The following is a 13,412-nucleotide window of genomic DNA, read 5'->3' as shown; positions in this document are numbered from 1 at the left end:
AACTCAGTAATAGAAGGTACTGAGGTACCAGTCTGAGAAGCAACAGTTGACTGAGATGAGGTAGCCGAAGGCTTATGTTTCATCTTCAGTTTGGATTTTGGCTTCTTATTCTTGATAGGCTTGACCATAGACTTGCCTTTCTCAGCAGCAGAGAAATGACGATTCAAAGGATGCTTTAGATGCTCAGATGTTTTAGATTTAGATGAGCATGCAACAAGAGATTCCTTAAGAGAGAGAGAGTTAAACACACAATCGACAGGAACATTCTCAGATTCAATGTTTGATCTTTTACCTTTGACAAAAATTCTGAACTTAAGAGATTTTCCATTTTCATTAGATCTAGGAGAAAGAGATCCAACATAATCAAATAAGTGAGATGGAGAGAGGAGGAAGAAAGAATGTGAGAAGAAATGCACATAGAGTCATCAAAAGCACACAGATCCATATCATCATAACCTAGGCCAGTCTTTACATCAATAGGAAGTTGACCATGTAAAATTTTATCCAGGTTCTTGGATGATCTAGCTCATTTTTGAAGAATGGCTTTTTCTTTCTCCAGCTTCTCAAAGACCTTAGCTTTTTCTTTGTTAAGAACATTTTTTATTAACTTTTGTTCTTTCAGGTCATTTTTCAACTTATCAAAGTCTTTCAGTTGATTCATGCATTTATGTAACTGATTAGTTAGACTTTTGATTTCAAGGTCAGCTTTCTTCTTAGCAGATCTAGCATGTAAAGATCAACAGATAAAGAATCATAAGCTTGAACCTTTTCAGATTCAGAGAGATAAGAGAAGTTGTTTACCTTCTTTGGTTTGACCAGGTCTTTGGCATCCTTGGAGGTAGAAGGTAGATCAGCAGCAGCAGCAGAGGAGGAGTCCTTAACAGAGTCTTCTATCTCCTAGATGTTGGCCATAAGACACAGATGTGCCATGTCCTCATCACTGGAGGAAGAGGTTGGCTYATCAATCCAGTCATGAGTCTCAGCGATGAGACCCTTACCTTTTCTCTGAAGGTTCAGGTTCTTTGCCTTTTCTCTCTTGTACTTTGCCTTGTGCTTATCGTGAGAGGATCGGCTAGAGGGATGAGAAGGATGACGCTTAGAGATTCTTTTGCTTTTACACTCAGCAGCAAAGTGACCTTTCTTGCCACAGTTGAAGCACTCCTCATTGGACAGTTCAAGAGGAGCTGACTTAGATTGATTTAAGGTTCTTCGGTCGGTGACCTTAGATCTGGGAGAGAAGTTAGAAGACCCTTTTTGGCATACCTTTTGAAGTTGGTAGCCATCATGGTCATGTTGTCAACTAAGTCTTTAATTGAGAGTTCATCACCCTCATCATCAGCATCATCAGCATGGCTTTCAGCAAGTTCTTCTTTTCTGACAGCATCTTCTTCAGTGTCAGATAGATAAATGATACGAGGTTCACTTACTGGCTTCCTCGTACCGTTGGAGAGAAGGGCAACAGGAGAAGAAGTTCTGGGATCCTTCAATAATGCCTTTTTGAGAAGCTTGGTTTGCTCATAATTATGGACAGTTCCATAAAGAGCAGTCAGAGGCATATTTTCAAGATCTTTACTTGTCTTGATACAAGTGCAGATGTTTTCCCAGAAGTCAGGTAAACAGTCCATGAACTTGCATAGGACTTCTTCGTTTTCATAGACTMTRCCATGAAACTTYAGATCATTRAGAARGYTGTTAAACCTGTTGTAGTACTCAGTGAGAGATTCACCTTTCCCGTGCACAAAGAGCTCATATTGCCTAACAAGGCCAATCTTCTTGCTTTTCTTTACTTCGATGGTTCCTTCATACAGAACACATAGAGTGTTCCACATGTCCTTAGCAGTAGAGAGGTTTACCAGGGAATGGAAGACATCATCAGGAAGAGAGAGGGCAATGATAGCCCTTACCTTGGTATCCAAGGAAACTTTTCTTTTATCGTCTTCATTGTACTGAGAAGGATCTTTGATGATGAACCTTCCAGTAGAATCAGATTTCTCTTCATCATCATCAGAATTATTTGAAGAGATACCATCGTCTTTGTTCTTTCCATGACGAAGCCATACTTTAGGAACAATGGGTCCATACTTTAGGAACAATGGGTCCATCCTTGAGGATTGAGAGATATTGACTATCAACACCCTCAAGGTAGAGTGTCATGCGACTTTTCCACATAGAGAAATTGTTCTTGTTAAACTTGGGAGGCTTGGCAATAATGCCATTGTCTTGGTAAGAAGAAGGAGTAGAGTTGGAAGAAGAAGAGGCCATTGCAGATCTAGCTTATGAGATTAAGCTAACTTGCTCTGATACCACTTGTTAGTCCCGAAGGGAATGGCAATAAACAGAAAGTAATTGTAGAAGGGGGGTTGAATACAATTACACAAACTTTTTTCAACTTTTTAATTCTTATTGATTTATATCAAGAATTAATACACACAGAAATACAAAAGATTGTTGCGGAAAATAGGAAAGGAAAACCTAACCTAAACAATCTTACAAGGAGAAGAACTTTCAAGAACAACGTAGAGAGTTCTTGAAAGGAAATGAAGAACACTAAGAATTTCTTCGCACACAGGAGAGCGAGGGAGAAGAAGAGAATAGCCGATTGCTTTGAGAAAGCATTAAGTAATCTTGCAAAAGCCAGTTATGTGCATGGGAGATGCACACTGCCTTTTTATACTACCTTCAGCATTTAATGCATGGGGACACTTGTCACCTGAGGATAAGAAGGCAGGGGTTGACTTGACCAATGTTGATATCTCATTTTCATCGTACACAGCGTGCATACAACACTGTTCATGCAGAGACAAACTTTGCAGAGATATGGTCAGTCTGTAGGAAGATCTCCTTTGGATGGATATGTAGCTTCAAGCAGCTACTCACAAATCTTCGGTCCATGAAGATTCTCAATCTTTGGTCCATGATCTTCAATCTTGAGTCCATGAAGATTTTCAATCTTCGGTCCATGATCTTTAATCTAGAGTCCATGAAGATTTTCAATATTCGGTCCATGATCTTCCTTCAATCGGCTTGTAGCATCAAAATATTTTCAATATTCATTTCAGCTACTTTGGAGTCTTGGTGTATATATTAGACAGTTGATCCACAACATCGCATCGGTGACCTTCTTTCTTCACATCGGCTAGTCTTCGATTTTGCCAATGGCTTAAGTATGTACCAAGACACCAATATACAAAGAACCAATAACTACTAAGTGTTGCTAATGTAGAGGAACMGATCAGTGGGTCATCACCAAATCAATAGGTGACCCAACACTAACATTATACTTGTGCTTATTCAACTCGTTTATTCTAAACTAAATCAAATTGATTTATTAAATTCTATATGAAATAAGTAGGATCTTATAGAGAAATTTTACTTCTAAATAAGACCCAAAACTAATTTCATATTATATTAATGATCCAAAGTCTAAAATTATTTGCCTATAAAACCTTGTTATATTCTCCATTGTTCATTTGTCCCTGACTTTTTTGAGTTTTCCATGAGCATGAATTATAATTTTTATTAGAATGTAATAGATTTCTTTTTTGGATTAACCTGAATATCCAACCCGCTATTTGAGTAGACTAATCTCAAGACGATCAGCTACTTTGCAGATAGCCCGGAGTCACCGCATTTGAACCTCCATGGCCATAAGGAGATTTTTATTCCTCATTGGATTTGAACTTGGGACCTCCTGGTACTTTTGACCGTTGGAGCCAAGCTCAAACCAATCAGTCACCTCTCTTGTTGTTGAATGTAATAGATTTCTTATTAACAAGTAAGAAAACTTCTAACATTTGAAAAAATGTACTAACCATATAAGACCGTCAACTTATATCTATATTTAAGATTTCAAAATTACCATTGTTTTTCATACATTATTACCTCTTTATAACCTAATATTGAGTGTATAAATCTTAAGTACCATCATATCTCTAAAACAAGAATAAAAAATCTCTAAGTTGTAAGCAACATGCATGGTCTTTTGATTTCAAGACCGATGGTTTCAGAAAAATTGGTTTTAACCCTAAAAGTGTAAAGGGGTGATGAAAAACATTAACATGAGGTGAGATAGAAAACCAACTGACTTATATTAGTTTACATAACACTGTTACTCTAATTATGCAATATTGTGACCCTAAATGATAGCAACCTATATATTAAAGGTATATAATAGATGTCTTTAACGATAAAACAAATTGACAATGCCATGTAAAAATGATACGATAGATAATTGATGGACACTTTATCATCTCTAATTACAAGAATAATATAATTGAACCACAAGGGTGGTGCCTAATTGGTTTAAGTTTGGCTCAAAAGGTCAAAAGTATCAGGTCTCAGGTTCAAATCCAATGAGGAATAAAAATCCTCGTGTGGGCACAAAGGTTCAAATGCGGTGACTTCGTGCTATCTCCAAAGCAGGTGGTCTCCTTGGGATTAGTCGGCTCGTATAACGGGTTGGATATCCAGATTAATAAAAAAATTGATATAAAAATTATAAAATGTATTTTATTTATGAGTTGTTTTTTTCTATTTTGGAAGGAGGGAGGGAGTAAAAGGACTTTTGAGTCTATATATAACACCCTCCTCACATCACTTCACCATACACATCGAGTAACAATGGAGTCTTCTAAGCACCAACTCACTGCTCTTCTCCTCGTTTCAATGGTCTTCATCTCCTCCGCCACTCCGATTGCTCTTGATTGTGTTCCCTGTGGCAGAGGCAAACCACCTCACCACACCTCCAAACCACACAACCCACATAAACCACCCTCCGGTAAACCACCAACCACCCACCCACCCATCGTCAGACCACCCATCGTCAGACCACCCATCGTTAGGCCACCCATCGTCAGACCACCAGTTGTGAGGCCACCGGTGGTAAACCCACCAATCACCCTTCCACCCGTCGTAAGACCACCAATCACCCTTCCACCCATCGTAAAACCACCAATCACCCTTCCACCAGTCGTAAACCCACCAATCACCCTTCCACCTGTACTCAACCCACCATCAGGAGGAAAGCCGGGAACGCCATGCCCACCACCACCATTTGTGCCGGCACCGGCGCCCACCTGCCCCATTGACGCTCTAAAGCTTGGAGCTTGTGTGGATCTTTTAGGTGGGTTGGTTCATATCGGGTTGGGTGACCCAGTGGTGAACCAATGTTGCCCAATTCTTGCTGGGCTTGTGGAGCTTGAGGCTGCAGTTTGCCTGTGCACAACCCTAAAAATTAAGCTTTTGAATATCAACATATATTTGCCACTTGCTCTTCAGTTGCTTATTACTTGTGGCAAGACTCCTCCTCCTGGTTACACCTGTTCCATTTAAGTTTTCAAGATCCCATTTTAGGTAACTTTCTTTACATCATCTTTCATGCAAACCCTAACCCTAACCCTAATCGTAATTGTTAGATCTCTCTCTTCTTTTATTGTTGGTGGGTGTGCATTTCTTTCGGTGATTTTTGGTGTTTTTAATCGGCTGGTTCACTGTTTTCATACATAATTAGATATTAAACCATATATAAAGCATAGCTCAAAAAGACTGACAACACCTACAATCATATTTTTGGATCTATACTGAAACAGTGGCAGTGAGTTTGAGCCTCGATCCTTGCTAATTGTGTGTGTGTGTTTAGATTTTTTTCGACAGTATATATGCATGCAGGTGTATATATATATATATATATATATATATATATATATATATATATTAGAATGGTACTCGTATAATATAGCGAGATATATCTTTATTTTATTGTTTTATTTATTTTTTTTGGCGTACTTGATGTTATAATACGATTTTATATGATTTTAAGAAAGTAATAATGTTTTTATTTTTGAACAAAATATAAATATAAAGATATTATAAAATATTTAAAAAAATACCAAACTAACTTTTTAAATTTTTTTTTTGTTTTTTTGTGTACTTATAGTGCATTTTTTTATTTTCGGTTTAATAATATAATTTTTTATTAAATATAATAATTAATTATTTAGTTAGAACTCCATAATTATCTTAATTATATTTTAGATTTTTTATATTTTAAAATAAGATGTTTATCCTCTATTGGATTATATTTATCCGCAGTTAGTTATACGAATTCAAACATCGAGCTTTAATAAGTTGTATTTATGCATAATTTACTTGCAATCTTGAATTTTAAGTAATATGCATTAATATATAGTACATCATGCATAAAAAAATAATTTTTAGGAGTTTTTGTCACATACTTTATAATATAGTATAGATATAATTTCTATTTTATTTAAACACAAATGTCTTATTTTCTAATACAAAGAAAGATCCATGATGCACGGAAGCAAGGAATTGGACACTGTTCCCGGGCACTACGACATCTATGATATCATAGTCGTTTTTTCTAGGCGACCATACCACATTATTAGCAGCGAACAGTAGCGATTTCTCAGTTTACAATAAAATTTTACATCATGCTTAATTGTATGGGAACTCGACTATCATCTATATGTATCTATAATGAATATGCCTCTTAAGTAATAATTTGAAGAATACGTTCCAACAATATACGTATTAGTCAAATATCTGAATAACAAAAAAAGAAAAAAGTTACAGATCACGATAAATAACATCGATATTTTATAACGATAATATTATTACAAAAACCAATAAGTTTTGAGCGAAATTTTGCTACAAGATATGTTATAATGTTATTCCCTTCTAATTTGTACATATATAATCTATCAAATACATCTGACTATTAATTGTATTTGATAATCCAACTTGTTAAAGAGAACATTTGCATTCAGCACATATATATATATATATATATATATATATTAAAAGCTATAAATCCTTTCAATAAAACAAAATGATGCAGACTTTTGAACCTAAATCATAAGACACGTGATGCACTCATTACTAATAATGCATAAAATCGAAAATATGGTATTTTTTTATTATCTGTAATCGGAAATATGGTATTTTTCTAAAATTCAAGGAGGAATAAAAATCTTTTGTAGCCACGGAGGCTTAAATACAGTGACTCCGGATTATCTGCAAAGCAGGTGGTCGTCCTGAGATTAGTCGGTTCGCATAGTGAGTTGAATATCGAGGTTAATAAAAAAAATTGGTATTCTTTATATATTTTCTTTTAAATTTGAATATTTCTATCACATCTCTCTTCTGTTTTCTATTTTAGCATACATTATAACATAGTTGTTAAAACAAAAATATATCCTATATCCTTAAAATGTCTATTTTAACATAGTTGTTGAAGATGATATACTTTCTTAATGCCTTAAATGTTTATAGATATTTCTTAAGAGGCGATATTTTCATTGTGTATCGGTTGCATAACACTCTCATGAAATACGTTTCGTGTATACTTAAACTCCTAACATTTGTATTATCCGAATATAAGTGTTTTTTAAAGAAATCAGTATTTCAATATTAATCAGTACTGATTTATAACATTGATCGATGCAGGGGTGATGAAGTCGCCATGAGAGTATGTCGATTCGTCACGAACTCTCTCTTGTTTGGAGTGCTTAAGCAAATTTCCAATTGTTTTGATTAATGTTTTAAGTTGGACATGGATTTTTTTTTGGTTTGAAACATAATTATTAATTAAGGTTGAATGCATGGTTTGTTTGTGTTGATGTAAGGAACTAAACCCACCAATTAATCAATGAAATGAATGTTTTTGATTACTTACATTTTGTTGTTTGTATGATGTAATGGTATTTGTATTTTTGTTCATATCGGATCCAAATGATTTGAACCTTAAAAGGTCGAAAAGCGACATGTTTATTTTATGATACATACGCACAATGATGTTTGCGTCAAAATGATCGTGATTTTGTAGCAAGTTTTTAGCAAAAATGAATAAAATGGCAAACGGTACGACACTTTTGCGTGTTTTTATATATATACGACCGATTTCTTGTTAATCATTCACATATTTATAGTGTTGTAATCATATTAACGACGATATTTCCAACTCAGTCTAATTTACGTCAAGATTTCACATAAATATGGTTTATTTACTGAGTTTAATGAAAAATCATATTAAGTTTGGTTATTGATTTTATTTTTTAATTTGTCCGTGTTAAAGGTATATTTTAGACATTTAATCAATAATAATTACTATAACAGTTTATAGGATGGCTAAATTCAGTGGCAGATCCAGGATTTTTGTTGAGTGAGGTCACCTTTAAGGTAGACTAAAGACACGCAAAATCGTCCAATGTGTTTTTAACCTAATTACAACGTTTCGAGGGATTTTTAAAGTTTTTTGGTTGATTTCGAAGAATTTTTTAGTGTTTTTGTCGATTTCGAATAACTTTTTTGGTTTTTCTGATTGATTTCAATAGATTTTTTTTTGTTAGAGTAACGGTTTCGATTGGGGTTGGAGGCCCGTGGAAAAATGTAAAGAGGGGAAGTGAAAGGTAAATCATGTAAAACCAAAATTTTAACCTATGAATTTTTTTTGAGTTTTTGACTGGGGTCCCCGCCACCGCAACCGCCACCGCCCCTGGCTAAATCGTGTACTTTTTGGACATTTCACCATTTTTTTTCCGATGCTTTATTATAAATGTTGTATTAGCTATTTTATAAGATATTTTCGAGAAATGTCTATAAACCCATCGTTTTAAAATACAATTTTTTTAAATAATACCGTACGGCAATTTAGTTAAAAAGCATTCTAAATTAAACAACACTTAATAGAATAAAATAACTGAGTAACACAATTAATAGGAAAAAGGCATCTCCTGAGAGTTTTTGTATTACATCAATCCAAATAGAAGAAACCAAAACCATAAACATGTAGGGTAATGTTATACTCTTTTAAATATTTACTTAAATAACCTACAAATTAAAGATTTAAGGTCGTTTATTAAACATTTATCAGGTAACCGTTTACCTATATGACTTATTTTACTGATTGAGTATGACAAGGACCGAGGATTTTCCCTGATAAGAAGCATATATATATATGTATGTATGTATGTATATATATATGTATGTATGTATGTATGTATATATGTATGTATATATATATATATATATATATATATATATATATATATAACAAGGACCGAGAGTTTTACCGGGTAAGTGAAAGAAAAACTTTTTTACACTGTAAGCACTTACAGGATTTAACATGTTTACCAATAATCCATTTTGGTGGCTGGATTTCTCTTTCCAATAAGTGTTTATTCAATAAGCGTGTGGTAAACGACCTCTGAGATTCTTATATGACTTTATCAATTATATCATAATGTTTAATGTTTATTTTTATATACCCATGATATAAGCACATTTGATGAAGTCCATAGATATCAGTAGGCCAAATCAGACCAAGCCAAACAGATAAAGACTGGTTCATGACATTATTATTTCGAAAACCATGTCAGACTATCGATCTTTTTTCCACACCAATATATTTGTTTTTTTGTACTCTTTTAAAAACCGCACAGACCAAAATCTTTTCGGGCTAGGCCAAGAAGCCAGTCTTGGTTTAGTTTTTATTTTGCCTGATCTAACCGTTTCAGACTTATTTTTGGACAACGCCAGTTTTGGTGTAGTCTTTATTTTGTTATATCCATACTAGTCTATGCCTTTTTTCATACGACATTAAACTTTGACCGACACCTTTGTGATAGAAAATAGATATATTACCTTTTTTTGTCTAACTCACTTCCTTTTTTAAACTCATTTTTTGGACCGCATTATTCATACTTTGACTAAATCAAGCCGAACCATATGCAACTCTTCACTAGAATCTAACCAACCACATACGGACCCTTAGAAATCTAACAAGGGTACGACAAATATTTGTTTGTTCAGTATACGCACCTGGCGTCGAGCTATTTTTCCGCAGAACCTTTGCTGAATCAGAAAAAAAGTTTAATGCTGAAAAGAAGAGTCTTGACAGTAAGATTAAAGTTCTTGAATATACTGTCAGAGAAAATTTATGAGTAATGTAAAAATATTTAACAAACATTTTTCAGTATTATTTTATATAAAGTAAAATGTTATTTATTATTATTATGAATTAAAAGTGAATTGAGGGTAGAAGTAGACATTGTGAAAGTTAAAAAGGAAAGGGGGAGGGACCATGGATGCACATGACATTCTTTGTCATCACTTTCATACAAAACACGTGGTTGCATTCTACATGTTTCAAATTCCTCAATGATTCCTTATCTCCAATCTTGTGATTCATCAACTAATTTTTGCTAAATTCTATATAATTAAATATATTAAAAAGTTAGAGAACTGTGATAACTAATTTTATCTGTAAATTTGAGGTTGATATGGTTATATTATAAAAAACTGAAGGGCATTTCAGGCATTAAAGTGACAAAAATAAGCTAGCTTATTTTATGCGTACATGTTTGAATGCACATAAGCTAGCTTATTGAGATGCTATTTGGAGCAGTGTTTTGCTAGCTTACCCTATCATTTTCTTCAGTTATAATTTTCATTAATATTAATTATTATTCGTTTAACATTAATTATAAATGAATATTAATCAAATTTAATAGATATAATTATTAATAAATACCAATTAATTTTAATTATATATTAATATTATTTTTTGATTATTCATGATAATAATTATTTTTATATTATTATTTTGTGATTATTATTCAATATATTTAGTTATCAGAATGTAAATATAATAACTTTAACAATGTTTACATAACATAATTAAGTTTATACTTATTTTGTTTCATAGATAATAAAAATGTATTAAATATATTTTTTGAAAAATTATTAATTAATTAAGACATGTGAGGTAGACCATTTTTATTTTTAGTCATATTATATGTAATGATTATTTAAAAGAGAAAATCACCAAAATAGCCAGTTTATACGTGTTGTATTAACAAAATAGTCAACTTTCATATTTTTTTTTAGAAAATAGCCAATAGGATCGCCCTTGGGGGCGTTTTGACCATATGGGCGAGAAGGGTCCTCACATTGTATCATCCAATTAATTAAGGAGAAATATGAATGGTGGTTAGATATATCTAATCATGGGCTAAAACATGTATATTTTTTAACATGTTTAACCTCCTTAGATTAGTTCATAATATTTCGTTTATTTTTTTTATTATGGAAGTTTGGGTCTCAACGTCAATAACAACTGGTAGAACACCTGTCAAAAATTAAATGTTGTACAAAATTAAAATATAGATTATTAAGTTAAATACTAGACAAAAAATAAATTCTTATGTTAAATTTAAAAAAATGCGACTTTTTACCGGTTGTTCCATGGTGGTAGGTGGCGGTAGACCGTGGTGGATGCCGGAGGTAGACCGTGGTAGATGTCGATATACGGTGGTGGATGCCATTGGATGGTGATCGATGGTCGTCGGTGCTCGAAGGTCGATGGACGGTGATCGGTGGTCGACAATGACTAAAGTAGTTGGGTAGGTGGGAGCGATCCTGACATTTTTCAGATATAATATCTAATTTTTGTCCCCCAAATCAAATACAAATAATTCTTTTCGTATCAACAATTATTAAAAAAAATATTAACATTCGGTGGTTATAAAAATATATATTTTTTATAAGAAAATATAAAAACATTCGTTGGTTCGTTTTATGCGTTTAAAAAAAATAGTAAAAATTATAAAGCTTAACGTCATTTTATATTGCGTTAAGGGTTGTGATAATAGATTATGTTTAAGGATCACGAGTTGTGAGAATAGAAGTATTTGACTTTATAGAGAAAAACCACAACATTTATATATACACTACATTTAGTCTTAAAACAGATAAAATACCAGTTAATTTATTCTCAAATTATTCTTTTTTACATTACAAGAACTAATAAGAACTAAGAAATAAATACGAAAACCAGATCCGATTCCAGTTTTGACATGCAACCAAAACAAAAAATTAGGGTTTTTTTTTTTACACTAATAGCATGTTTGAGAAATCAAAAAAAAATCTTCAATATAAAATATGAATGCAATGATGGTCCAAGAAATATTGTATAAGACATAAAAGAGATCTTTTATATAAAAAAAGGTATATTTTATAAAACAAAATAAATATTTGTTTTCAAGAAATTAATCGAAAACATAATGTTTTTTTTATTATTACAAAAACAATATAGCAAAATAACAACAAAAAGGATAAAAACATGAAAAATATGAATACTAAATTAGAGCATTTCTAGTAAATTCTTTAAAATAAAGAAAATATAGATTTTAGGTATGATTTTTGTTATAGAACAGGTTTTTCAAAATGGAGAAAGTAAGAAAAAGAGTGTAAAATCTCCAAATTTAGAGAACACCTCGAAAATGAATGCAAATATACTTTTTTTTAGTATTTATTCCCACCAATTAAAAACTTTAAAATAAAATATTTTATTCGATAAATAAAATATTTTAATAATATAATTAATATTGTAATATCTAAAATAAAGAATCTGTTGAAGTTGAATTTATTTTAAAGATTTTAAAATTCTATTTTTTATTTAAAAAAACTTTGGAAATATGTTAATGATACTCTTATAATTTATGTATCTATGGAACAAATAAATTATCCATAGATTTTTTAGGATTTCAAAATTAATTGATAGATTTTAGAATGGTAGGAGAGATAATGTAAAAGGTGGTGTCCTTCATGAAATAAAAATGGAAGGTTAATTAATTAATTATATCTTTTAAACTAAAGTGATTGAATGAATAAGATTAGTCTTCGTGGTTTCAAATTTCTTATGGTTTTCATTTGATTACGTTCGTGTGTGTATATATATAAAAAGAGAGAAGGAGAGAGTCCCGTTAGGAATCCGGGAACCGCCAGAGTGTGTCGTGTCTTTCTTAAGAATGAATATTCATCATAAATAACACATTCATGGCGAATTTGTAAGTGTTATTTATCATTAATTATATATTCATGATGAATATGTTACATGTCGCGCTATGGACAATTCCCGGATTTCTAATAAACTCTACCTACTCTTATGTATGTATGTATATATATATATATATATATATTACGAGAATGCGACAACACCCTTATCACATATGATAATACGCGTGAGGGGACCCTGTGATGCGTGGATGACGTGTTCTATGACTTAGCTCGCGCCAAAGGCTATCTGCGTCTATGATTTAGCATCACATGTGATGGTTTTGATGGATTATAGTATCATATCAACAACACCCTTATCACATGTGATAATACATGTGAGGGGGCTTAGTGGTGTTAGGGCGACTTGGCCCACAACCAAGATCTTATCAAAAATCTCTCGCGTCTCTGATTTAATATCATATGTGTATCATATGTAATAGAATAATAGTATCACATGTGATTGTCTATAGTAAAAGGATGTTCTCGTGTTCTCGGAAAATGAAGGTGTTCTTGTTTGAACCTTTCCGAGAACATATATATATATATATATATAT

At 32.4% G+C, this 13,412-nt stretch overlaps 1 protein-coding gene across 1 annotated transcript; it reads left to right on the top strand.

The window, feature by feature from the left end:
* Positions 1-4,609: 4,609 nt before the first annotated feature.
* On the top strand, positions 4,610-7,695 carry LOC112516905 (36.4 kDa proline-rich protein-like). Its single transcript, XM_025124156.1, has 2 exons — positions 4,610-5,352; positions 7,468-7,695. The coding sequence occupies exon 1, from the start codon at positions 4,621-4,623 to the stop codon at positions 5,329-5,331; it is 711 nt and encodes a 236-aa protein (XP_024979924.1). The 5' UTR covers positions 4,610-4,620; the 3' UTR covers positions 5,332-5,352; positions 7,468-7,695.
* The last annotated feature ends 5,717 nt before the right edge of the window (positions 7,696-13,412 follow it).

Source organism: Cynara cardunculus (genome assembly GCF_001531365.2).
Source record: "Cynara cardunculus var. scolymus isolate 2C chromosome LG 8, CcrdV1, whole genome shotgun sequence".
In the NCBI taxonomy this organism is placed as follows: Eukaryota; Viridiplantae; Streptophyta; class Magnoliopsida; order Asterales; family Asteraceae; genus Cynara; species Cynara cardunculus.
Note: the sequence above shows the minus strand (reverse complement) of the source record. Positions and strands in the feature narration are given on the sequence as shown.